At 36.0% G+C, this 27,302-nt stretch overlaps 1 protein-coding gene and 1 long non-coding RNA gene across 10 annotated transcripts in view; one reads left to right on the top strand and one right to left on the bottom strand.

Annotated features, from left to right (window-relative positions):
- Positions 1-466: 466 nt before the first annotated feature.
- The window catches only part of LOC129422514 (uncharacterized), a 112,658-nt gene continuing 85,822 nt past the window's right edge, over positions 467-27,302 (top strand). For 3 of the 8 annotated variants that reach the window (XR_012358040.1, XR_012358039.1, XR_012358038.1), the window contains exons 1-3: positions 467-733; positions 3,222-3,295; positions 26,533-26,645. This is a non-coding gene — a long non-coding RNA (uncharacterized lncRNA). Of the gene's footprint in view, positions 734-3,221; positions 3,296-11,233; positions 11,313-20,610; positions 20,927-24,352; positions 24,573-26,532; positions 26,646-27,302 lie in introns of those variants that run through there. The other 5 variants (XR_012358045.1, XR_012358042.1, XR_012358041.1 and 2 more) reach the window with 4 other exon arrangements.
- tlx2 (T cell leukemia homeobox 2) lies at positions 6,697-17,952 on the bottom strand. 2 transcript variants are annotated; one of them, XM_055178491.2, is made up of 4 exons: positions 16,801-17,929; positions 10,309-10,546; positions 7,488-7,668; positions 6,697-7,067 (listed from the first exon to the last, which is right to left on the bottom strand). In XM_055178491.2, exons 1-4 carry the CDS (start codon positions 17,279-17,281, stop codon positions 7,056-7,058), a joined length of 912 nt encoding a protein of 303 aa, XP_055034466.1. In that variant the 5' UTR covers positions 17,282-17,929; the 3' UTR covers positions 6,697-7,055. The 2 variants fall into 2 exon arrangements, with proteins under 2 accessions (XP_055034466.1, XP_055034465.1); XM_055178490.2 differs by lacking the exon at positions 6,697-7,067 and having other exon boundaries at positions 7,074-7,668; positions 16,801-17,952.

The following is a 27,302-nucleotide window of genomic DNA, read 5'->3' as shown; positions in this document are numbered from 1 at the left end:
CCCTAAATATAAGATTTGGTATGTACGCTTGATTATTTGGATCAAACTAATTATTTAAAAGATAGATTATTTCTAAACTCTCCCTCCAACCATATGTTTTTAAGACCATATCTCATAGTCATTTTAATAGATAAAATCAGATTTAAACATTAAAGGATTTCTAATATGATGTCCCTTATCATTCACATAATACGTCATGAAAAATCACACTTATTTCTTATGACAGCCATAATCTTGTAAAATGAGTGATCAGGCCTTTAATAAAAAAAAAAATGAATAATAAAATAATAATAGATAAAGTAAAACAATAAAATAAAAAACTAATTTGCCTGTCAATCATTTTGAGCGTTCGGTTTGCTGACATGCGATTGGCCTACGTGTCTCTAGAGGGCGTTGTTTTGGAGAGTGGGCTTGTTAAAGGGTTAATCTCTTAACAAACATATGTGTGACTGAATTAATTGAATGCTGAGTGAATGTGACAACAGAATTACAAAGAAACTACTGCTTTATCCTGTAGGCCACATTGATTACTATGACACTTAGTAGGTCGATTCAGATTATATTAAAATGTTTAGAGGACGTGGATTTCCTATGGAGCGAAGCTCGTCGTTTTCTTTGAGATGATGGCTACACATCCACATAAGGACTAAAGATAATCTTCCACCCGTAATGCTGGCACTTGGTGAAAAAATGACATCTCGAAAGAAAAGTTCAAAACATGCAGCACTTTAACGTGAGTGACCCGTATACACACACACACAGACACATGCCGATGATGATACCCGAAAACACTACACGGGCTTTAACACTTAAGCCTCTGGCCTCTGTCAACACCGTCATACATTTAAAAAAATGCTTCTTTCTCATAAAGTAAGGTGACCAGATTTTTTAAATGAAAACCGGGGACATTTCCTAGTTAAATGGTGAAAATATCATTAAAATTTAATTTGTTGTTATCTATGAATTAAAAAATGGGGACGTATAGGAAAAAATTGTTGCGCTCTCAATTAACTATATATTTCTTCAGGTGCGTAAAACCAAAAAGGGTATGTAGAATGAGGTAGAAATTTTTTTTTGCACTATGCACTTTAATAAATACATTTTGTACTTTCTAGACCTTTTGAGTCTTTCTGGATTCAGTGTGCGGTCAGTCATTTTTCTACCTCATTCTTAAAAAATGGGGACAAAATGTTTTTTTTAAGTTTTCTTTTTTTTATTGTTGTGGGTTCACTGCAAAAAATGACTTTCTTCTTACTTAATAGTATTTTTGTCTTATTTTCTGCATTTTCTTGATAAGCAAAATCCCCTAAGAAAAATCTAGCTTTAAGACAAAAATATATAAATTTAAGTATATTTTTTTTGAATTAAGTAGTGGTAGAATTGTTTTGCTCGTTTTAAGCATAAATTTGATATTTTGGTCTAAAAATCTAAAACGTTTGCAAGTAATAAGTAGCTCGCGGCCCCCTCTGCTGGTGAAAATAATCATTACACGATTGCTCCGGTCTGGTACTACAAACGCTATGTTTTTCAGTGTATTTGCTGGTTGTTTGGGACATGCTGTAAAACGGGGACATTTCCGGGGACAGCTTCAGTCGGGGACAGAACACCAAAAAACGGGACTGTCCCCGGAAAACGGGGACGTCTGGTCACCTTATCATAAAGTCCTCAAATGGGTGGTGTAAACTTACGACGTGACCCACTGGTTGCACACTCCCTTTATGCTTTGCAGCACTGGGTGTAAACTTTTATGTATGGCTTGTCACATGAATATTTGTGTTGAACCATAATGCAGGGATTTGTCACATTACTTTCAATTAAATTTTAATGTGGTGCTGGAATTATGGATTTTTAATGGTCGATGCTTACAAAGCAGGGTTGTTGATTTAATCCTAATATGTATAATACTATAATTTACATAACAAACACTTATTTTGCATAATTTTAATGTAATGCTAGCATTCACTAAAACATTGATATTTAAGCTATATTGTTCAATTTTATAGGTTTTAGAATACTTTCCTTACTTTCTTAAATGGGACAATTTTTAGAAGACTTTTTTAAGATGTAAAAGAAATCTTTGGTGTCCCCAGAGCACGTGAAGTTTTAGCTCAAAATATCATATAGATAATTTATTATAACATGTTAAAATTGCCACTTAGGTGTGAAAAAAAATGTGCTGTTTTTGGATGTGTCCTTTAAAATCAGGGTTCCGACAGGTCCTTGAAATCCTTGAAAGTTTATGAATCTGTGGGGGGGGGGGTCTAAGGCCCTGTGAAGTTTTTGAAAATATACATACATAGATACAGGGCATTGAAAGTGCTTGAATATATTTTATAGATATAAATATGGATTAAATATCCATGTAGTGTAGGATAATATCATAACAATTCTAGACTTTTTAAGCACACGTGCTAAACTGTTCCCTTTAAATGCTTATATCTTCTGTATGTGAATGTTGATTCATACCAAAATGCTTTTTTGCATAGTTGTGTTTGACACATGAAAACGTTTCGGGTTACGTATGTAACTGTTGTTCCCTGAGAAGGGAACGGGACGCTGCGTCTCTCTTGTCATACTTTCTGCGTCCCAGTAACACCATCTTTGGCAATATTTCAGATAGAGATATACTTCCTGACTCCCACGTCAACCTGTCTTTGTCGTTAAGCCTCACCATTGGTTGAATTTGATATACACATTCAGAAGCACTTACCTCTAGAGGCGTCCCCAAAGTGTCACTGCAGTGAAGCAGCGCGAGTTCCTTCAAAAACACAATGTAACCTTTCTCTCACTTGAAATGTGTCCCCACATTTAGTCCTTGAATTTGAGGGTATTAGACCTGGAAAGTCCTTAAAAGGTCCTTGAAATTGAAGTTAACTAAGGTGTGGGAATCCTGTATAATGCAAATGATGATTTTTGCACCAAATGGCAGTGCCGTGGTTGGATAGTGCAAATTAAGGGACAGTATTCTCTCCTTCTGACATCACAAGGGGAGCCAGATTTCAATGACCTATTTTTTCAGATGCTTGCAGAGATGATTTACCAAAACTAAGTTACTGGGTTGTTCTTTTTCACAATTTTCTACTTAAACATGGAAAACCCATATTTTCATGATATGTCCCTTTTAACCAAACTTGATTAAATTGTCAAAAGCTGTTAGATTCACTGCTATGTAATAATGAAAAATTCACCTTTTAAATGTTTTCCCAACTTGTCACTATCAGGATGAGGTCTTTGCAGACGTGTATCTCTTTCTGGAAGAGAACATTGGCTATCTGATTTACCCAGATATGTACAGGTGAGTGGATCAGCATTTTAGATCTGTCAATAACACTACATTTATATCAGATGGTTTTCTGTGTTGCTTTTCTTTGGTGACGGGTTTGACGGAACAATACTTGGGACAAGATTGTTGCACAGATTTCCTACAGTTTGCCATGTGTTAATGTATTTTTTTAAGACTTGAGTGACTACAGACAGTGTCAGAATGTGCTGAGTCTGACATCTATATAAAGATAAAGGATAAACCATGCAAGTACTATCTTTTAGCAAGTTAAATCCTGAGGAGAGAAACACACATGACATTAGATATATGGATTACTATGTGTGCATTTGCACGTTATTTCCTATTCCTCTTCAGATCATCACATTATTCATTAACAGTCCCTCTTATCCCTCTGTAAGTTTTTAGAAAATGTGGTCCGTTGCATCTCAGAACTGTTTGACATCTGATCCGATCTGAAAATACAGGCATATTATGAAAAACAGTAGAGGCCATATAGGTCATATTGGTTTGTAGCGTCTATGAGATAAACAGGAGCCTGTCTAGAAACATGGAGTGAGATAGGAAGTATGATACTTTAACCTCTGCTTCTCGCTCATCTTGTGTGGCAACATTTTATTGGATAAGGTGAGGGCCATCAGATAGATAGGATGATAAAACATAAAGGGCCATCAGGAGGACAAAAGAAGCTCGGAGCACCTGTGACAAAACACAATAACGAGCTTCCGAAACATAGGCTGAAAGGAATTTCATCGAAAAGAGCGAAGTCACGTTGCAAAATAGACAGGAAGATGAAAGCAGGGGACTGGCAATAAGGAAATCAGGGTAGGGGAGCCGTCACCGTGGCAACCGACTCGCACTGCCAGGATCTTAACCAGGCAAGATGGCATCAAACTTGTCTAAACAAACCACTAGGGTTATGATAGGTTGTAATACATAAACAATCTTCACATAAGGAGGATAAATAGTCATTATTTTGATTTTGGTTTTGCTTTGTTAACCCATAAAATAGAAAATTATGGATATTTTATTTGGGCTGTCAGTGTATTGTACCTAATGATTGATTGTGTTTTTCATGAACATTCAGTTCAGGAAAGAAAAGCAAATTTATGTAAATTGTTTTGGTTCGTCTGGGTGACATTTATAGTTACATATATGTGCAGATATCGCCAATGAGAATACAAATATACAGATTTCTGTAGCATAGATGAGTTAACAACAATGGCAAAGTCTTCCTGTAGTTTAATTGGTGGAATATTGCATTAGCAGTGCAAAAGGTCACAGGTTCGATCCCAATATAACAAACATACTACTTAAATGTATACATTGTAATGCACTGCAAGTCGCTTTGGATAAAAGTGTCTGTCAGGTCCGTAAATGTAAACGCAACACATTTCTGCTTTGCGTCAATGAACGTGTATTAAATGATAGGTAGGTAGGTAGGTATTAAATGATAGGTAGGTAGGTAGGTAGGTAGGTAGGTAGGTAGGTAGGTAGGTAGGTAGGTAGGTAGGTAGGTAGGTAGGTAGGTAGGTAGGTAGGTAGATAGATAGATAGATAGATAGATATAAGTTCCATCGTAACTAAGATCGTTCAACGATTTGGTGTTTCCCGAAACCACCGTTCAAACGAACATTCGCAAACTCCATCGCTAACTTGTGTCGTTGGAACGACAGCACTTCACCAAGCATCGTTCCTTGTTATTATCATATGTAGACTTACGTTGATCATGTAGTACAGTCTATATCCATCATTCTAAATATATTACAATTTTAATTTATGTCTATAAATTTGTAAACAGAATGAAAGCGCTGCATTTGAAAACCGCACATGTGCGCCGTTAAATATCTTGAAAATAAACAACAGATAACTAAATCACGATAACAAAATCAGTCTTCCGATGCAATATATGTTATTTACAGCAATAATCTGACATTAAATCGATTTGCACAGATTAATTAGTACTTCACCTCCCATGTGAAATCATCAACTATGCTGTTAAACCAACATGGTTCAAAAGACCATTGTGCGACAAAGTTACTATGCTGTCGTGACAAAGTAGTTAGTTTCTCCAACGATGCATCATACTATGGTCGTTCAGCACAACCCTATATCACGCAAATACGTGACCACTTCACGCATGGACCAACGCGAAAACTACACGTTTTGCCCGCGTTTGAACGTGAGCATGTCACGTTTCCTTTTTATGTCACTTTCACGTATTGGTTACTCAACTTTTTTGTCCTATTTTCAAACCATTTTCGCTTCGGTTTAGGGTTAGATTTGGTGCTTGCGTTATGTGTCACTTTAAGTATTTGTCACTTTAAGTATTGGTTTATAAAAAAAAAAAGATACAAGACTTATTCTTTTATATTTTCTAAACTTTAACCAATTGTCCCCGAAGTTGGGGTTAGAGTTTGTTTAGGTAAGGATGTCATTTTATGTAAATCTAACCCTAAACCGAAGCGTAAGAAATTAGGACAACAAAGTTGAGCAACCAAAACGTGAAAGCGACACAAAAAGGAAACGTGACATGCTCACGTTCAAACGCGGCAAAACGTGCCACCTTCACGCTGGTCCACACGTGAAATAGTCACGCATTTGCGTGATACTGGGTCGTTCAGCAACGAGTTACGTCGTTGTTTGGGAAACGCACCCCTGTACGATTATCATAAAAGAAACCAATAACGGAACCCCACCCCTAAAATCGCCAAGGTCACAGGGGGCAAATGGTACAAAAAATGTACGAATGTTGTCTTACGAATTAGGCACCTCGTAAAATACATACATATTGCCATAAGATAGCATTGAATTTAGATTTACCTGCGAATGGAAAAGAATGATAAAATATTTGAATGTGTAATGAACGTAAACACGTTTTTCGTGCATACAGTATGCGTTTTGCGCAACTGCTTGTTGTTTTCTAAGAGCCACAGGCTGTAATCACTTTACCTCTTTAGTATTTCCTGGGAGATGCAGCCATGTGTAGAACGGTACGTGAAGGCTCATTTACAGTGAATAAAACTGCCATGATTTCACGTCCGCTCCCTGAGTTACCCTCATATCACTCTTCTGTGGTAACCAATGAGGAAACTCCTGTTTTGACTGCTGTCTTGGCTTTCAGAGATCCCATCAGTTGTTTACACCCATGCAGTGTCTGGGTGGACATGGGTGATGAATGTCTCTAAAACACATGTCAGGAACTTCATTTTTTGTACAAACTGCACTCACACTGTTTTCCTCAGCAATATATTATCCCTTTACAGTAAATGATGATCTGAAATCTAGTAAAAATTAAGGTCATACATGTTTGAAAACTTCTCAGCTAAATATGTGTTAAGTGTGTAAACCTTTTTGGCAGTGATTCGAAAACTACTTTGAGATAATTTTACAGAGCAGGAAAACTAAAAAAAAATCTTAATACCCATTTTAGAAGTCACAATTCTTTTTAATATAAAACACCTTTAAATGTCACATCGATGAAAGAGTGCCTCCTTAATTGCTTCCAAAACGCGATTCAGGAAGGACTCCGGTTCGACAGAATTAACAGTTTAAAGTCCATCTCTTCGTACAGGAAATGTAGAGAACATGCATCACAAACACATCTTACAAAGTCCAAAAAAACACAAATAAAAGGAACAAGAATGAACGAGTCTGGGGTTGAGTCAATCTCCTTGATGCCAAATGGCACGTAGACAAACAGCCATCTTGATGGGTGAAATTCATCAGACTGCTTTGCGGTTTTGGGTTGGAGAGGACATAACCCCTCCCTCTCTTAGATGGGTAGCTGAAGAAAAGAGGAACGAGAACGTAGAGTAAGGGACAAGTAAATGACCAATCAGATTTAGGTGGGAATGAAAATGTGCAATTGGGAATATATTAGCCTTTTCTGTTCCATGCCAAGGTTTAAATAACAGTGCTAATGAAAATAAGCAATAAACAAATACACAAAAAGTTAAATCTCTGGTTATTAGGTTGTATCTCACGGTCAGGCCAATCAAAAACCACTGAAATCGAATACATTTTATAACGTCCCACCAAAAAACGAAAAACATTTCGTGGCTTCGTACAGATGGGTGGCTGGTAAAATGAGTCCAAGCGATCCACCCAAATTAAATACTAATCGGGATCGTATAATACACCCGCAACTAGCACACATGAGAGGTGTGGGTCACACCACAGATGCGACTGAGGTGACGGAGGTCACCTTGTTCTCTTCTGCCCATGGCTGTAAGTTCTGCAGGGCGTAAAGTGAGGAGTTGTGTAGGCAGAGAGGGTCTTGTTGAAGAGGTTGACTCAGGGTCTTCTGAAAGGCTTCCTGTTGTAGCTGCAGCATCAGACGATTGGCCTGCTGCCTCTCGGCCTCCCTCTCCTCCGCAGTCTGCCTCCTGTCATCAGAGACATGAAGTCAACGTAATGCGTGGTGACAGGGACCCTTTTCAAATACGAAAGCAGATTATGTCATCTAACATGTTTATCTAGTGCAGGTCGTAGGCTGGCTTTAATTACCGCGAGAGATCTGAGCTCTCGACGTACACAAAAGGGGGATGGCATGCCTTTATGAAAAATAACCAACGTGTGCTTTGTGACTAAAGTCATTTTGAATGAAACATGTGAATCTTAATGGTCCTTTACATTTAATAATACCTTGGATGTAAAGACAAGCAGCAAAGCAGACAGTGAATATATTACAGTCCTCGTATGCAGGGGTAGAGCAACCATTGTAATTGGGGGAATGGGGAGGAGATGCAGCACCTTTACAAATATTTATGTTCACATTAATAGGCTACGCTACAGCTAAGATTTTAAAGCTCAATCAGATCCAAAATTGTATTAAATTTGTATAAAAGTACTTTTTGCCCCTTGAAGTAGCATGCACATAGGCAAAAGACAATAGCAACTCCGTTTATCTTGAAAATGAAATTATGTTTCAGAGAGCACTCCATGATTTATGAAATCATATGGTCTTTATCCTCCACGACAAAAGTTGTCCACAATAAGGACCTAAATTGACGCTCCATACCTGCCGCCCGGCATCCATTAGTCACGTCACCGCTAAATGCATCACTGTAATGTGTAATGTGATTGCACTCGCCTCTTTGATCACAGGCTTGTTACCCATACGATCGACGTACAAATGCATCCTTCATTCTCAACGTGTCTCTCTAGACTACATTAATATAAAACTGAAAACCTAAATTTAAAGAAGCACTTGTTTCATTTCTGGATATTGTTTATGTTTTCATAAGCAGCATTTTTATCAATTTTTTATGTTTGACATAATGGCCTGGTTTCAAAGACTTAGATTAAACCACGATTAGGCCTCAGTTAAATTATGACATTTGAGTAACTTTTTTAAATGTGACTTTAGATATTACTAGTGTGCAGCTTAAACAAAAACAACGGCATTGATATATTTTAAGTTAAGTCAGTGGAAGTTATTTTCTGTTAAGACACCTCAAACATATTACAGTTAACTTAACTCAAACCATTTAAGTAAACCGGTTGCATAGGCCATTTAAGTACTGTGAACTTGAGTCATGTGCAATTATGCACTTATATTTAAGTAGTGTGAACTGTTTAAGTTCACACTACTTAAATCTGTTTTAAAAATGTTTTGAGGCGCACTCTCTTTAAAATTGAATCAATTACTCTCCCTACATAATTTATTTTATAAAACACTGTTGATATATGTATTCTAGAGGCTTAGACCTTTCCAACAATATATAGTTTGTTGTGATATACATAAAATTTATATGGAATATATTGACGTAAACTTAGGTGTTCCATGAGCGGGTCAGCGCCACTTAAGGAGTTAAATCTGTTTAAGTTCACAGTACTCAAATGTATGCGTTTTAAAACTAATGCAACTGGTTTACTTAAATGGTTTGAGTTGAGTTAACTTTTAGGTTTTACAGTGTATTTTAGTTTGGGAATTTTATGCCTTGAAAGCAGGCCAATATTTTAACAATTAAACACAAAAGATTTGCAGTTATTCCCTTAAGAGTTTTAACTTTTAAAGTTAAATTAAATCTGTCATGAACTAATTTTTTTATTTTAATAAAATTAGACAGATTTTAAGTAACATGTTATTTGTTTTGCTGCACGGTGTCCAGTTCTGATATAAGATTTACCAGCATTTAATTCCTAAGAGGCCATCTAAAAGCACTGCAAATTCAGCAATCCTGGGAAGTGACCGTGCTAATGAATATTTCCCAGCAGCTTTCAACAGATCCAGATAATTGTTGAATTAAGTTGAGCCCCATAAATATTGATGAGTAGGCATACAGAAACAACCACAATAAATTTTTAGTTGTTAAAGGCCATGACTCAGCTTCATTATAAATAAATCACGTCCAGCAAGCTCTTGTCTGCTACTGCAGCCTGTTGGTAAAACCAAAGGTAAGTAAGCCCTGCTCTTAATTAGATTGGGCACTTATTTGCTCCAAAAGAGCCAACAGCAAAAGGTTGAGTAGATTATGGGGAAAGAATGGACATGCTCTCAATTATTCAGAAGTATGGGCTCTGTAGTGCATGGGCAGCAAGTTTCTAGAGCCTTTTAAGAGCTTGAACATTTCTGCTTGGTCAAGACAATTGGTGTCCGATGTAAAATAAATAAACAAATAAAACGCAAACCTCAGCAAGTCCACAGTAGTATATTTCCAGTAGGCCCTAAATGCTCCAATAACTTACACTCGTTCCTGACTAAATAAGCTGCAATTGGAAAATATAATCATTTATTGCCAACAGCAAGAAGCACCAACAATCGTTTGCAGGCTGGAGATTTAATTTTTTATTTAGGTTTTTGGGGGGGGACGGTGTCAAACCAAATGTATTGTAAAGCAAGTGTGTAAATAATCTATTTAATCAGAAAAACGAATGATCTTATGTTGAATGTGAACATTGACATTTAATTAAATAATTAATCGAAATATGTTATCAATTATATGTTATTGACGCATAACAATTTAACTATACATCTGGGTTAAAACTTTATTAAATGATACAAAAAATGCAATTTAACTCACCTCCATTTTGTTCTTCTGTTCTGGAACCAGGTTTTGACCTGAGCATCTGTCATTTTGAGTGCTTTGGCGAGCGTTGCGCGTTCTGCAGACGCGAGATATTTCTGCCGGTGAAAGCGCTTCTCCAGCTCGCAGATCTGTACGCGGCTGAACGACGTACGCGGCTTTTTCCGTTTCGGTGGAGTTCGGTTCTGGTACGGATGGCCGATCCTTCGTGTCACGGAGAACGGCGAAAGAGCAGCTGTGAAACAAACAAAAAAATGGCACGTGAGTATAGTTGATATGTGCATATTGAAATTTTTATATTCGATAATATTTACAATTTATAACAAAAAAACTAGTTTGAATACATATAAAAGCATTTACCAAATGTATAGAAGATAAAATAAAAATCACATTTAGTATTGTTGTATATCATTTAATAGGTGTATTATTGTGGCCACAAACAAACAAACAAACCAAAGGGAAGGGTCTTTCCTGACCTGATGGTTTTTCTGTGCATGCATCAAGTAAATTCTAAACTAAAATGTTTTTAATTCAGTTAAACAATAAAGTATAAATTGTTTTGTGAGTGCACATCTCCCTGAACTTTAGCACAGACATTGTCAAATTGTATTTCAGCTTTATTTTCATCAAAATGCTAATAGCACTGAATTGAAAACGCAGGCTATTTTTCATTCAGCCCTTCTGTATTGTTCATTCATTATTCATTGTTTTACAAAAAAGGTCTTGGCTTTTGAATTCTCAAGTCATTGTACATATTTATTTAATATTTTCACTGCAAGTCTCTCAGATTCATCAAATACCTGCCCACGTTGACATGTTTGCCTGTGTTAAGTATAGTAATAAACAGTGTATTATTTAAGGATTATACATGTTATGTGACTTGAAACAGTGCTTTGCCATTTACTTTCTGCTTTTGTTCACTAAACAGAAACAAATTCTGTCTCTACTTGCAAATGAGGAGTCTTTATCAACTTGATGTTTTGGTACAGGACATACCCAAGGTATGTTTATTTCCTCATGTGTCTCCATCAGTAATTGGCAGGTCACATACATGTCCAGTGTAATAATAATAATAATAACATGTTTAATGTATATAGCACCTTTCTCAAGCTCAAGGACGCTTTACACCATACGTACAGCAGTTTAAGACAAAGAAATACAATATGTATCAAAATACATATACATATTCGTCAGACATTTGCCCAGAACGAAGGATCACATGCAGCTGCATGAGATGGTAATGGAAGACAACGTTACTGTAAACTTTGCATAGCATTTTGCATTTGAATACTGCGGATCCCTTTATAATGTGCAACATAAGAAGTGTGTGGCAAATTGTACTCAATTTTCACTAAATGCAAATGTCAAATGAGCAGTGTCTTGCTCTAGCATTGTAATATTGTCTGTTTGATTCTTGCATCCGAAACAAACAAAGTGAAACGTTTGAGAAAAAATTAGCATATGGGATGTTTGTCTAATGAGCGAAAGGGAAAGGTTACAAAAACATTAAGTGCCTGTAGTATTTAAATAAAAAACAGACAGACATACAGAAGATATAACTAAAATCGCTTGGTCTTTATGAAGAAAATTACATGAAATAATAAGATTATAAAAATGTACAATTGGGGATGATTATTTTAACCCATTCTTGCAGAAAATCTGTTTTTGTCAAGTGAACTAAAAGAGTGACCTTTAACTGAAATGTATCTATTAGAGTAATGTGATTCTTGTTGCTGATCTGAACTTGGGTCTTGCAATGGTTGGCTACCCATGTGTGAGAACAGAGAGATTTCTGTCTTTGGCAGGTTGGAGCTTAGATAAAACCATGTCAGAGATCTGTAAATGTCTGTTCTTGGCTATTGCCTGCTCAACTACATTTATTCACGATCTTGTGTAATTTAAAACTGACATGGTGTGCAGTCCTTTGCTGTCGGTAACTCTCAAAAGAACTTCTTAATAGTTCACACTAGTCATACTGGGATTCCTCAAGGTCTGATGTGAGGTCAGGCTGACATTGAATCTGTTTTGGGCTCCTCAGATGCAGTCATAAATATAAAAAAGACTTTTACATAATGACTAAATTAAAGCAATCTTAATATACTTAATACGAATATATATATATATATATATATATATATATATATATATATATATATATATATATATATATATATATATATATATATATATATATGAAGAGTTTCGTTGCAAAACGAGATAAATCCATTTTTTTACATTTTTGTCAAAACATGTGTATTATTATTTTGTTTTATGGTGCTACAAAGCTGTATTTTTAAGTTATAAAGGTTTAAATCAAAACAAACCAACTGCAGTTGCATTGAAATTAATTGGAATGCACAACCAAAAAACGAGATTTCTGAACAATTAAAAAAACGGTGGTTATCTCGTTTTGCCACGAAACTCTTCATATATATATCCTAGAAAATGCATACCCTGGAAAAATGTACATTGTATGCACTTTTTTTATTAAATAAACATTTGGATAAAAGCGTCTGCCAAATGAATAAAGACAAATGTAGCCTAATATATTTTTATTTTTAATACGGACACTTAATGTCAATAACCTAGCCTAGTAGTTATTTGCCATCTTTTATTGGACAAGCAAGTAAAAAGGCTTCTGATTGGATTAAGCGCATAGACTCTTCATTCCTGTGCGTAATTAGATTTGATTGCTTTTAATTAAAACGCTGATCCTGAGTGACAGGCGCTCCGCGTCATCATCAATTAAGCACGTGGATAACACTCAGTCTGATTGTTCTGATTGTGATGGAGAACTGTAAAATCTGATCAAAATCAATGACAAATTCGTTGGTAACACTTATGGTTTAACTACATGAGCGTTTTTAACTAACTATGGTTGGTTAATTCAAAATGAACAATGCATGTGTTACATTTTATTAATTTTAATATTTATTAATACACATTTCAAATCAAATATGTTAAAATTAGTTAATGCACAATTAACTTGTATTAATTAACATGGACAAATATTAATAAATGCTAAACAAATATTACGCATTTTAGTTCATATTAGCTAATGCATTAATCGATGTTAATAACCCCTTATCGTATTGCCAATTAATTATATTATTTATTTTAGTCATTTGAGAGCAAGCTTTGTTTGCTTTTATGCTATTTCTTACTATGCAGGACCCAAACAAAACTAATAACACATTTCCCTGAAACCCTTCACTCCCCCGCAAATGCATATGTGGGTCAAGTGGAAACAAAACAATCTCCGTATTCGCTCTCGACAGCAGAGGGATTTCTAAATGATATGTCTATGTAATAAAATTTATCGTGAGCACATCAAAAAAATCAAAGCTCGCCTTAGAGAATATGCGGACAGTAATAAAATCAGTTATACGTGATATCACCTTCATGCGACAGCGTCTGCCTTTCCCATTGCGAATATTACCTTTGTTGCAATCTAATAAATATACATGTAATGGATTCAAAGCGAGATATTGAAATATAACATGGGCATTTGTCGCTATTTACGCGCGGTGAGGCAAAACAGAATGTGCCTTTAAATTTTCTCTCATGCTGGGAATTGAAATATCAAATAAAATAAAATAATTGTCAGGAAAAGCCATAAACCGTCCGCTCAAGAGCCGCCACTGACGATTGTCTCTCCCTTTAGACACTGTCACCATGGCTACATGGCCTCGTCTCAGTTTCATAATCATTTGTATTTATGGTTGGGAAAGATCATTATTGTCATTTCAGATAGAGCGCCATCCACATGCAATTTCATTTTCCAATTTCTCTAAGGCCGGTGATATCAGATTACGACCATCACCTGCCCCTTGTTGTGATGCAGCTCTGCCCAATAGCCTCCCACCATCACCAGTAATGCTGCTCTGTAAAATAAATGTACCCACTGATGAATATACTGTTATGTGAAATCTGTGGACGCCTGTGTGCCAGTTTAAACCATGTGAGAGAAATAAATAGCCTACAGACAGTGGATTGGGGAAATCCATGCGCATTTTGTGCCAGTGTGGATTCAGGTGTTGTTTAAATATATAAAACTGTTCAACTAGAATAGTTTTGTATGCAGTTGTCGCCAGTGCTGTTAACAGTGACGGTCAAGCCGGGCAATAAGATCATTTCACAGGGACAAGGCCGCCGCGCGCATTTACGATTACCAAACCACCTGTGTTTATTGACTGATCTGTTTATGCATTTCTGGATTTTTATAAACTTGCAGACTGCCAAGGAGTCAATTAACAAAAAAACATGTGGTATAGCCTTTCATCGCCTCCCAATACGGCATGATATGTCCGGCCTGCAGTGCATATCGAGTCTCAGGCCTATTCGTGCGCCTATAACCGCTGTGACACTTGTGGTGAAATTCAGACATGCAATTTAAGATGACAGTAAAAAGAGTAGAGGAAAAAATCGTACCTTTGCCAGGCGTGTGTGCAGTTTTGGTACTTTAAGAAATTAATGTAAATGAAAACATGCAAAAGCTGTCTGAAGGCTATTAATTACGTGCTTTAGCCTACATTTTAGACGCAAAAAAAATAGTTTTGGTCGTTTCAGCAAACAATCGTATAAATAATAATAATAAAATAATAATAATTGTATTGTATCAATATGTAATATATTTATTTAAAAATGCTGAATTAGACCCTGCAGTAATTGCAACCATCCCATTCCATGTCACGCAAGAGATAAAATATAATAAATGAGCGGCCCAAAGTGACTATGAGTAAAATTGATAAGCATATTTACAAAAGCGCTTTTGCAGTTGACATATCATTCTCTCATTTGAATAATTAATGAGGATAGAGCGGAATTGTGAATATTTAATGGGCAGAAATCCATATTCTTCTTCATTTTCATCTCACTACGGGTGACGTCATTTGAATAAGCGAGCTGTCCAAAAGAAAAACGCAGGATTGCTATACGCATTTTCCTCATAATTATAATTTATATGCTATTTTTTATTTTTTGCAGAATAAATAATTATTTTAGTTAATAATTTGCAGAATAAAATGTATTCTACATTTATTTTAGCTAGAATAGAAATATCATATTGATGCTAAAAGCATCATGAATGCGTCCTTTAGTTTATTCTTTACGAACACATGTATTTTCCTCCCACTTGGACATGTTCTCCAAAAATTTGCTCTTTTGGATCTCAATTGGTATTACATTTGCGTAAATTAAAACGATTTGTCAACATGCCATTACGCATCACTACGGGCTGTGACATACTGGCAACATTTAGTGCCCTGCTACTACCACTGTATCATGATTCATTTATCCTAAAGGCCCAGAGAGCCAGTAGTTCGAGAATATGGACGTAAGCGGCCTCATAAAACATGCAGATGCAACTAATAGGAGGAAATTGTGTTTTTAAAAGATAGTGTGTGTTTTATTGAGCGGCTGTAGCCGAGTTTGTGCTGGTCATACAGCTGTGCGCCTGAGCGCAGTAAAACATCTGTAAACCAAATCATAGACCAATAAAAGTTAATTATTGTGAGGGTACTGGTTGAAGGGTTGAAAATATGTCTAATGTTACGCCATCGTTTTTTGAACTTTCTAACATTTCATTTAAAAAATATATAAATTAATGAGTATCCATAATGTATTAATGTTGCTAATTTACATTTAGAAAGAAAAAAAAAGAATAGGGTTAGTTTACAAAAATACCTTAATATTAAATAAATATAAACAATTAACAATAAATATTATTCCCCAATTGAAAATAATTCAATTGGTTTCAAAAACATTCTTGTCATTTAATTTTTTTTACTATTAATTAAAAGAAATGGAATGTATTAAATTACTATGTCCTGAACGTAAATAATGTAGTGAATAATAATGTCCCAAAAAAATATTTCATTGGAAATGGGAGACGTGATAAAAGAGAATGTTAGCCTGTTTCGTTCAGTTTCTGTTATGAAAGTGTATTATTACTTAATTTATTATTAAATTAAAAATACATAAATATATATACCAAATCAAAATATAAGCATTTTGGTACGCTGTATTCATGCAATCTTGAAAATTTAACTTTTTAACTATTTTTAATAGAGAGCAATGTAACACAATTTAAATTTTTATATGCATTTCCTCACATTTTTAAAAATTGTATAATTATTTGTATATTCATGTAGTTTTAATAATTCATTTAGAATCGTGAACACTGTGACTATTTGTAAATGAACAAGGTGACTATTATTAGCCTATTAACTGTACTGTTGCTGCGTTATTTTGTTATATATTATTTGTACACGTCTTCTCCCCATTTTTCCACTGATTTAGTCAATTGCACTAAATTATTTCTTATAAATTACACAAGGTGTTTGTTTTTAACAAGAGACTCGCACAATACCTTTTATTTCACAAAATAAACTGTTTAATCGCTGCTGTTCAGTCAGACCGGACCGCAAGGCTGTATATGGCAGCTTTTAATTTGGCCAAGACATAAACAACTCTGTAAATAAGTCTTACCAGTCAACCGATCCTTCGCAAATCTTCTACTGCTTTCCATCCAGGGGAAAGTGAAGCTGTGGGGGCTGCCCATGCTGGGCACTGTGGGTACGGTGGGTATCCCCGCCCCGATGCCAGGTGGATGCGCAGGGTTCGACGGGTGAGGCGCAGGTGGCATGGGTCTATGTGCGGGGACGCGGATGACACCGCCTGCGTTCCCCGAGTTCACGTTAACGTTCATATTCATGCTGACGTTCATGTTCATGTTGACGTTGTAGGAACCTGCCAGACTCGCCGCCATCGAGCAGGCCGGATTGTACACGCTGTTGTAGCCGTTGGCATAGACGTTAGGCGCGAGCGGGTAGTCCTGGTCGGTGGTTCGGCTCGGGAGCATGCAGCTGCTCGGCTGGTCCGAGCCATTGAGAATCTGATCTATTCCAAAGCTGATGGGTTCGTGCTGCTGGTGGGTCTGGTTCACCTCTTCGATTCCCGTGTGCTCCATCGTCGCCTTTCTGTTCGTTACGCACAACCTCGCCAATGTTTTATTCCTAACACTTCAACACCGTTTATTCCCCAATTTTCTTTTCTAACGAATATTCTTCATTGAGGTGCTCAGAGCCATGCAGATTATTTCGCTGCCTTTGGATGTCCAAAGAATAGTGCAACAGAAATCACAGTGACTCCATCACGATCAGAGCAATTCAGTCATCATTATCCAACACTTCCTTACATTGCGTTTGCCCTGTTTTCAGTTCCATGTCGATACCTAAAAATCGACTCGACCGTGGAAAATGCTTGGCGCTTAGTGTTAAATCCACGGAGTGACGAGTTGCCAAGTTGTCATGCAGGAAATTGACGCGCTTCTGGAGTCGTACTATCGAAAGACGCACGGGCCAGGCTTGCGCTCATCACTGTTATCTAAAGTGAAGTGTTAACTGTCCGATACGTGCATATTAATTGTAGCGATCTGAAAATGTCCTGTTCACGCGCCTCTTGAAGTGATTTGGAGCAGGTGAGACAAACCCCTTCTGTCCGAACTCTGTCACGCGTCTCTTCATTGGCTCGCGCTTACTTCTGGAGAGACAATGCATTGCGCCCGCACCCCTCTCTTAAAGAACCCGCTTCTGTTTTTGCCAGGGCTGTTGGGTTATAGTTCACATTGTGAAATGAAAATGCTGTTTGGCGAGACAAATAAAACAGTGGTTTAAATAACACTGTGCGCAATACGCTGGACTGATCGCACTATTACTTGTAAAAAAACAGGAATATGACTGCTGGGCTCAATAAATTGTATTTTACTTTCTTTTTGACGTTGGGATATGCCAGATATAACTTGTAATGCACAGTTTGTTGAATCTATTACACTGAATTGATGGTAAGGTGTTTATTTTAGTTTAGATAAAGAAACTCTCGGGTTTTGTCAAGGGCATACGGGAACATGCAACTTTAAACATGGCAATACGTTTGCTTAATCAAATGAAACTGAATTTCATTGAAGTGCACTAGCCCATGGGTGCGTAAAATAAAGGGCGAAGGCTCAGTTGCCTTCAGTCTTGCAGAAGCCAGTTTGATTGGCGCAAATAATTTAACCTTTTTTCGCCTGAAGCCACAGTGGAAGATTCTCCGCGTTCAATTCAATAAAAAATGAAAAATGGTGCATAATAAAAACTGAAAGCAAGGAAAACGAATTTAATATATCATCGTTTTATTACGTACTTATTTCAGCTTTCGCACGAATAAAAATATTTCTCTGCAGCCCAACGTGGCTAGAGGGAAGCATAAAAATCAATTTTCTAAATACAAAGCCGTATCAATAATAAGCGCTCTTGTGTATCTCAATAGCAAGAAAGCATGTTGGGTTCTCCGTGATATCGAATAAAGCAACATTGGAGTCGTGGATTTTAACAGCACGAGGTCGTACTGTGTGATGTTTCCGACGGGTAGGATAAATCAACAACAGCTTATAGTTTGGCTATATCAATTTTATTTTCCCCAGCTGTGAAAAAAATATCAGGTAGGCCTGCATCGTAATCATTTCTGATTCTCATACTGACAACCCTTTTGGTAAATTGCTATTTCGTTGCTTTGGTAAAGGGATGCTGGTGTTCAACAGAAGCACCACCGTGCAGTTTTAGAGCATCGCTGGTTTTAAGGCCAGTCTGAGGTCATAATGATAAGACACAATTGAGTCTTTATCACGAAGCAGTTCAATTTGGAAATAAAGTAAGAGCTCAATCACAATTAACAGTCAGGATTAACACGGCTATTATTTCCTGGATGTGGGATGGTTTTCATTTTCATGATTTCGCCCTAATGGCATTTTGTGCTCCATGTACATATATGCAATTGTAGATCTAATTTCTTTCACATTCATATTCCTCCAGCGGTTATTTTCCCTAAGATTGCTTTATTTTAACAACAGTTATTATCGGACTAAATGAACTCTGCTGAAAATATTTTAATTGCGTTTCTCTCTTGCTGTTATTGAGTTGAATTAAATTCCAGGAGAAGCGGGCGCCATACGCCGCGTTCTCGAGTTGTTTTCGTCAGCAGTGAATGTTAAACACAATTACATTTTCACGCGGAGGCAAAATATTATCTAATAGTTACTAATTGGTTTAAGTTGTAATTATTGTTATCACTAAAAAGCACTTATATTATTGAACGTGACAAACCGTGCCTACTTTACTCTTGTTTCTTTTCATTAAGTGCAAAGAACTGTTTATTCTAAAATCTCTCCAATTTATGTCCGGTTAAAATATGTTCACTTTACAATGTTGGATTAAGAAGTAATCGATGTTCTGGGATCATCTGAAGCAAATGCAGAAGTGGGTTTGTCCAGCAGACACAATAGGACCCCTTTTAGATTTTAAAAGGTTTGATTTATTCTTTTTCTGTATATGCGTAAAACGTCACTTCTGAAACTACCTTCCCCTCTGTCTCCAGGTGAAAGTCTAATATAAAAGCCCTTATAGCTGGTTGCCCGTGGGCGATGTCTTGGCAGAGCTGTTCAGTGTATATAGGGGTCATTGATAAATCGGAATCTCCAGGCGGTGGCGATAATAAAGTATAAAGACAAACCGAAGACAAAAGGAATTTGTCACAGTGCGCCTCTCAACAGATTCAGTGACCCGCCGCCCTCCCGCGTGTAACCTGTTTCAGTGCGCTTTTGAAAATTTGCAAACAACTGTGATAGTGTTTGCTCAATATGGTGCCACGGGGATTGGAAGGCGATACCAAGCTCCACAGATCATGACAAATGGAGATTACCACGCTACATAAAGAATGAGTTTATTCAGTAGCGAAGTAGCTATTTGGAAAGGTTTTTAAAAAAAAAAATTACAGCTCCACAAAGCGCTGTCAATCCACGCAAAGTGCTATAAATCTCATGTTTATTTTTCTATATAATGTAACAAATAATAGCATAGCAGTCATTAAATATATATTACCAGGACACCTGCCAGCCTTGTTCAATATGGACCCTGCACGTGGGTTTAAAAGAAAATCCCACCCATCACAGCTGCATCCCTCTACAGATTATGAGGATTGACTGTTTATGGATCTGTGTTTGTCTTACAAGACAAACGTTTACATTTAGGATGAAAATATATGTGATGTGCTGCTGTTCATTTGTTCTGGCCATCATTTATCAATGAGCGCGGACCATTTGCAAATATAGGCTTTATTATTATTATTATTTTGGTGGGAGTGGTGATTATTATTACTGTATTAGCAAAGTGTAGCTTAATTTGACTGATAATAATGTTGATCAAATAATCGTGTTAAAAGCTCCAAAATTACTGACGTTTGTTGGGTATTTTTGAAGTAAAAAAAGACACCCTGCATGATCCCTCACCTCTTAGTGTCAGTACATGCTCTGACTTAAGCATTTCCTCGCGCATCTTGGCCTTGTGCCCCTTGCACCATTCTCCATCCCTCCCATGACTGTTGTGCTTTCTGCTGTAATTAGGTTGAATTCAGAGCAGATTGAATTACGTTATTCTGCATCTCGAGCTGCAGTCCTTGACTTTCTCTCTCCCTCGGGAGAACCTGGCGCCTCCTTGCCCGATCAGACGGCTTAAACTGGACGGAACGCCAAAAGGGAAAAGTGCAGAGGAGCTCACCGGAATCTCCGATACGTCATCTGGTAATGTGGGCTAAATGAGAGGTGTGAGGGGAGGGGAGACAGGATAACATCGAAAGGTCTTGTGTGACCTGAAACAGATAAAGTGTTGGAATAATGAATTGTTTTATTCACTTTGTCGATATGAATTTTGCGCGCAGAGAGGGAGTTGGGGGAAAATGGTAGACGAATTATTTTCTGTTTTTGATGTAGTAAGTTATTTAGTGTTGTTTGTCCTTTATTAGTTTTGCCTTCCTCTCTGTTTTTGTTTTTATTACCGACAGCATAATAATTCAAAAAACAAATATTTAGGTTTAGGCTATTTGTAAAAATGTCTGCATAGAGCAAATATTTGGATATGTTTTACTCGAATTTACGCATTAACATTTACAAAGATTATTATACAAACAATTAAAATTGGGTATTTTGCCACTTAAATAATTTTTTATGTTTTTATTTTAATGGTATATGGCATAAATGTAATTAAAAATAGACCGTTCTGTAAATACACACACTGCTAAATGTTGTAATGTAATTATGAATGCATTAATTAGCTATAAAAGTTTGTTTGTATATCAGAAAATTCTTCAGTAGCTAAATATATATCGTGCGTAAACATAAAACACGACCTAAAATGTATCATTTATTCATTAATTTGTGTTCCAGTCCAACATCACTCAGTACAATTAATTTGCTTAAAGCTTGAAATCTGTCTTTACCAGAATGAAACCATTAACAGAGTTCAAAATACTTTTTTTTAAATTTCTTGAATTGTCTTGAATTGTCAAGTGGTTCTACTGAAAGAAATATTCAGTAGCTATTTTCAAAATTAGAAAAGCATGCAAATTAAAGGCATAATTACTGTATAGGTTTGTGTTTTCAACATTTGTTTTTCTTCTTATTTTTGTAATAAGTTAACCAACAGTGAAATGTTTTTAATTTTAGACATCTGTTTCAGCATCCATTATTGCGTGTCTTGTAATCCATCTTTTGTCCCTTCCATTGCGCATCGCGCGTCTACACGCGTCTCTCGTTGGAGTGTCAAAAGCGTAATTAAGCGTATCATTGGCTTTGTGTTGTTTACAAACCGCGAGCAGTAATTTAATTTCCTCCACCAGCCGCCACCGGTGATGCCCGCGGGCTCCTAGCAAAGGGACCTTCTGCCATCCTGCACCTGCGGGGGGTGGTAACCCGGGGGTGGGGTGCCATTGGCCAAACTTAATGAAAGCAGGCTGGTAATGTTCAAATGTATAACATTCTCTTCACCTTTTTTGTTCAGAGCAAGAAGTGCATTATAAGCAAACAACGAGAAATGTGCGTGAATTACGCATAGGCATATGCCAATATTCTTATATAAAGGTTAAAATGTAAACATTAGGCATCAAAATTATTTAAAGCGCATTAAGTTCAAAATATAACAATATGCACAGTTCATCGACCACAGTAATTAAAAAATTCAAATTTTGTATATTAAAACCTATAAATGTTAAAAAAAACAACAGTAATGGGCTACTAATGTATTTAGTTCCTTTTAATATTTCTTATTTATTTTTTCCAATTAGTGTTTTTAATTTGGTATTTGAAGAGAAAGAGAGAGAGACAAAATACAGATAAATGCAGGATAAAATTTATTGGTGTGAGAGAAAGAAAGAGGTTTTGGTAATAATGATGTACCCTCAGGCTTAGTGCTGCCTATCATCTCCCCCAACCCCTTCTCTTGCACTCTCTCTCTCTCTCTTTCTCTCTTTCTCTCTCTTTCCCCATCCCTGCACAGTCTCAGTGTAGACAGGTCCGTTGTATTAGAAGGGGAGACCCTGCGTCTGGCCCAAAACACAAGGAGCACCAGCCTCCTAATTGATGACTCCCTTTGAGTGAAGAAAAACACATAGCTGAGATTGATGGCCTTGCAATTTTAGGGCTTTTGGAATGAGTCCTAGCAGCATTAACTCAATAAGGTGTCTATCAAACCGACCTTATAGCCCATCCTACAAAGGCAATGAATGAGGGACTGACTTTAATTACAGGGCTTTGCTTAAACTACTGAATATACCTAGATTACTGTAAAATAGGGGCAAGATATAATTTATATGTCTTTTGTTTAAAATGCTTTTTAATGGTTTATTATGAGTTCATGGTTTGTCACAGTTACAAAATGATTATCTATTTGACCTGAGCTGATTTGTGGTTTCTTGATTAAATGTTATATAAAGATGGATGCAATTTATTTCACTATTTTAACAAGCAGTTACAAGCACCTCCACACCTTTATTACAGGTGCAATTAGTTAGTATTTTCCAATAAATATACAAAGTAACATTATATCATATAAAAAGTGGCATTTGTGCTTTAGTTTTGGACATTTAGGAGGTTTATATTTTATTTAAATAGAAAGTGCCATTTCTAAAATTAAATAAATAAAATAGTTATTGTTAATTACAAATAATTAATTGAATTGTTATAATAATAATTCATAATTAATTAAAATAATTTATTTGTGTGTTAGTTTATCGATAATAAAATAAATAAATATACGTGGTTAAATATGTGAGTTAACAAAACCATTTTTTGTTAACCTCATTTTTATTTTATAATTTATTAGTGGTTATTTTGTTGGTGTGTTGGAAATGAAATGAATTTTTTTTACTCTATAATGTGCAAAATTAGGTCACACTTTATATTGGTGCCCATGTTAGTGTGTTTTACTAATGAACATTACTGGGAAACAATTCTGAGGACCGTCTCTGCATTCATCTGATTGTATAATATAATATTATAATGTATGCCGTTCATAGGTCCCATGATGTTTAATTGCGTCTCATTTTATTTCGCTATTACCCATAGACACAGTCAGTCTTCAGCTGCTTTTCCAGTGATCTCGAGTAATTGCATTTTCAGTTTTTTCTCGCGACAATGGAGCATCAGCAGCGCGCGCGTAATTAATCATAACAGGCACGCGCAAATACGCCGTCTCCGAAAAAGAGAAAGAGGCGCAGTGGAAGTGTTTGCCGTTGAACTTGCAATCACAAGCGTTTTCCTCATTATAATATATATTTAAAGCAAATAAATGCGCTTTATCTTCATCATTTAAGTCATGGCAGAACGTTTAAATGTACAGCGTGCATGCACTAAAGGCTATATTTTAAGCTTGTATAACTTGTATTAGCTATAGTCTAGTGTAATAAAAATTAAATGCAATAGCCCGTTCATGCTGTGATGATGTATAAGACTTTCAATGTAAATATGATTCATTTTGCGTTAGAATACTGGACTTAATTTATATATTTATTATTCAGGCAAGCTTAGATTTTGTGCGTGGGAACTCCTTCAGTGCTGTTTAAAAAAAGAGTGCCTAAGAAGAAAAATATAACATTTTACATTTAAACGTTTTTGGTCATAACATAATTAACTTCCATTAGTTTTCCATGTTTTAAGGAATCATATTGAAGAATGAGAAATGAAATAAAACTTTACATACACATTTATTCATTTAGTAGACCCTTTTATCCAAAGCGACTTACAAGTACATCTGAAACTTTGGCTTTTAGTCTGTGTATTAAATAATAATTTATTTTCAACAGGTTATAGAGGCAAGTGCTAAGAAGTAATTTTTTATATATACAGGCTATTATTGCACAGCGGTTCATTCAGAACGACCAGAACAAGCCCAAAGGTGTGTTTAAAAAGTTCTCAATCTACCCAATTCATGTATGTTTGATTAAAACGGTGTACAGATCAATAATGTATATTAGCCGGGAGACCCCGAAGTGAAATTTTAGCTGATAATTCAGTTATGTAGAAATATGGCCACTCTGATATCATTTATTATGGTTCACCGTAGGCCCTTCAGGCTGAGTCTAATAAATGTAAGAGTAACAGGTTTGCTCGTGGCCTCGGCTCTTCTTAACTCTATGAGAACACACAGTCTGGGGACTTCATTATGTCTTCACAAAGCAAGCAAATCGATACAGCATTTCGGTGGCAGAATCGTTCGAAAAAAGATCCAATCCAATGAACAGTATTTATGTTCAGGACTGCTTTGTTAACCTGTAGGACTGTCTCGCACAGAATATTTGGTTCTCTCTTTAATTAAGAGGGTTAAAATAAACTCGGTGTGAGCCCTGCAGTAGGACAGCAGGAGAGGAATGCATTAAGACCTAACAAGAAAATGATTGCCGTCTTGAAAGGGGAAAAGACCTAAATGGTGATTTTCTTTCGTTTTGCACTGTTTGTGATTATCAAAATCCCACATTTTAGAAATAAGATTAGCATTTTCTAAAGTAAATGCCAGTGCTTGCAAGGTAGTTAAATATTAGTTTTATGCAAGATAAGAAAGGGGGGGGGGATACGTGTGTTTTCATTATCATTGTATAAATATTGGGTTGTTTTTATAATTGTTAGTTTTGATTATTCGAGGGGTTTCCTCCCTCTTTCCCCTCTAGAAATACACACCTGGTTTTGTGTAAGTTTCAGTTTTGCGTTGCTTCACAGCTGTCCTTGCAAGGCTTGTGTTCACTTGGCTGCATGCGTGCAACACTGTCCATGTGCAATGTAATGGTGCACTGTAAGCACGGATAAGTTGAGTTTCCTTAGAAAAATTAAGGTTTAAAATTTAAGTTATGTTTACTTAAAAACTTTAAGTGAAGTTTACTTAAAACATTAAGTCTATTCAACTTAAAATTGTTGTTAGAACAACTTATATGTTTAATTTCTTTCAATATTCCTGCCCTCTTAACCCGGATTATTTGACATTACTAGAAAGTTGCGAGGAAACCTGTTGCATATAACTTTATTTTTATCACTTTATATTATTATAACACAAAATTAATGACTGACTTTAAATCACAGAAACATAATGCACACAAAACTGTGTTTTTGACATACATTGTCAGTACTGTGGAGAGAAATACAATAAAATGTGCTGAACAGGGTTCATGTACGGAAACACTGATCACCTGAACGGTGACGACACACAAAATTATCATTTACAACAAAACAACATCAATTGAACCTATATGACATTTTATTAACAAATATTTGAGTAGTGAAAGTTCTTATCAGTTTTTATTCTGTGAAAAAGCAAAAAATAATCAAAATATTCAGGTGCAAAGGATTATGGGTATTCCTCACAACATGAACTAATAATTTTAAGTTCATTTTACTTGAATGTTTTAGTTTAATGGATTTTGTAAGCTTAAAAGTTAAATCAACTTAACTTTTTAAGCTTTGGCTTCAAAACAGAAAATATTAAGTGATGTTTACTTGATAATATTATCTGGGTTAACAGTATATTGGTGATATCTAGGAAACACACAACCATTCTTTTCCTACCATAAACTTTTTGCATTACCTGGTTGTTAACATGTTTATTTAGATATTATTAAGTTATTCAGAATGTCCTAGGTATGTGCATTCCTTATGGAAAATTTAAATAATCATTACTTGATATGGTTTTACAAAACTTTAGAAGAATTTAACAGTTTCATGTCATAAGACAATTAGTTGTCTTTCTCATGTATGTGCTTGCATGCAACAGAATGTGATATTGTTTGCACGGATCGTATTTATTTTAATGTGCGTGACATTATATGTTTGTGTTTGCACTTTTGTGAACGTGTGTGTATGTGTGTCAGTCATTCAGGCAATGTCAGCAGAAGTGTCTCATAGCCGCTGAACCCTGCCGACTGTACCTCTGTTGCAACCTCTGACGAGTGATGGCCCAGCAGCGGATTGACAGCGGTTAAAGGTGCGTCTGAGCTCTTCAGCTCCACGCTTCACCTCCTCACACAAATACTCATTAAACAGAGTCGTACGCTGCCAGAAGATCTCTGCACATCAACAGGTCTCATTGACCTCAGAGAGCTCGCTGGAATCTCGCAAATGCCAAACACGCTCAAGGAGCTGGAACAACAGTTATGCTGTTACTGTATGTCTGTCATTGACGTTTTTCTTTTTTATTTAGAAAAAATGTTGTTCATTGATGCAAAACAACATAACAGCTTTGCTGATGAAGGTTTAAATCGCATACAACATATGAGGGTTCATAGTTCAAATTTATTATTATGTCTGTCCATCCGTCCGTCCATCAATGCGTCCAGTTATTAATCGGGAAAGTTGGTAAAGATGCAGAAATGTAATTACCATTATATTAAATTAATAAATTCAAAATATCTTTAAAAGAATCACATTATTGTCTATGCATGCATTTCTTTACAGAACTGAATTTTTAATTGATGAATTGGATTAGACGAAGTGAAGTCATCTTATAAATTTTAGGGTTAGTATGAACTATTGAAAGGGTTTTATTCACATTTTTAACTGATATAGTTGCGTTTGTCAAACCAACATTAAAGTTTGTCCAGACAGATTTTTATTAGGGATGCACCGATATATAATCGTCTAC

The sequence above is a fragment of the Misgurnus anguillicaudatus genome, chromosome 16 (genome assembly GCF_027580225.2).
Source record: "Misgurnus anguillicaudatus chromosome 16, ASM2758022v2, whole genome shotgun sequence".
Lineage (NCBI taxonomy): Eukaryota > Metazoa > Chordata > Actinopteri > Cypriniformes > Cobitidae > Misgurnus > Misgurnus anguillicaudatus.
The sequence above is the reverse complement of the archived record's forward strand: the minus strand, read 5'-3'. Positions and strand labels throughout refer to the sequence as shown.

What these genes read in the sequence shown, in the direction of transcription:
- tlx2 (XM_055178490.2), bottom strand. Translation starts at nt 17,281, where the DNA reads ATGGAGCACACGGGAATCGAAGAGGTGAACCAGACCCACCAGCAGCAC. An exon ending in TGCGAAGGATCGGTTGACTG is followed by an intron (nt 10,547 to 16,800) that starts GTAAGACTTATT and finishes TTTGTTTCACAG; the next exon opens with CTGCTCTTTCGCCGTTCTCC. An exon ending in AACAGAAGAACAAAATGGAG is followed by an intron (nt 7,669 to 10,308) that starts GTGAGTTAAATT and finishes CTCTGATGACAG; the next exon opens with GAGGCAGACTGCGGAGGAGA.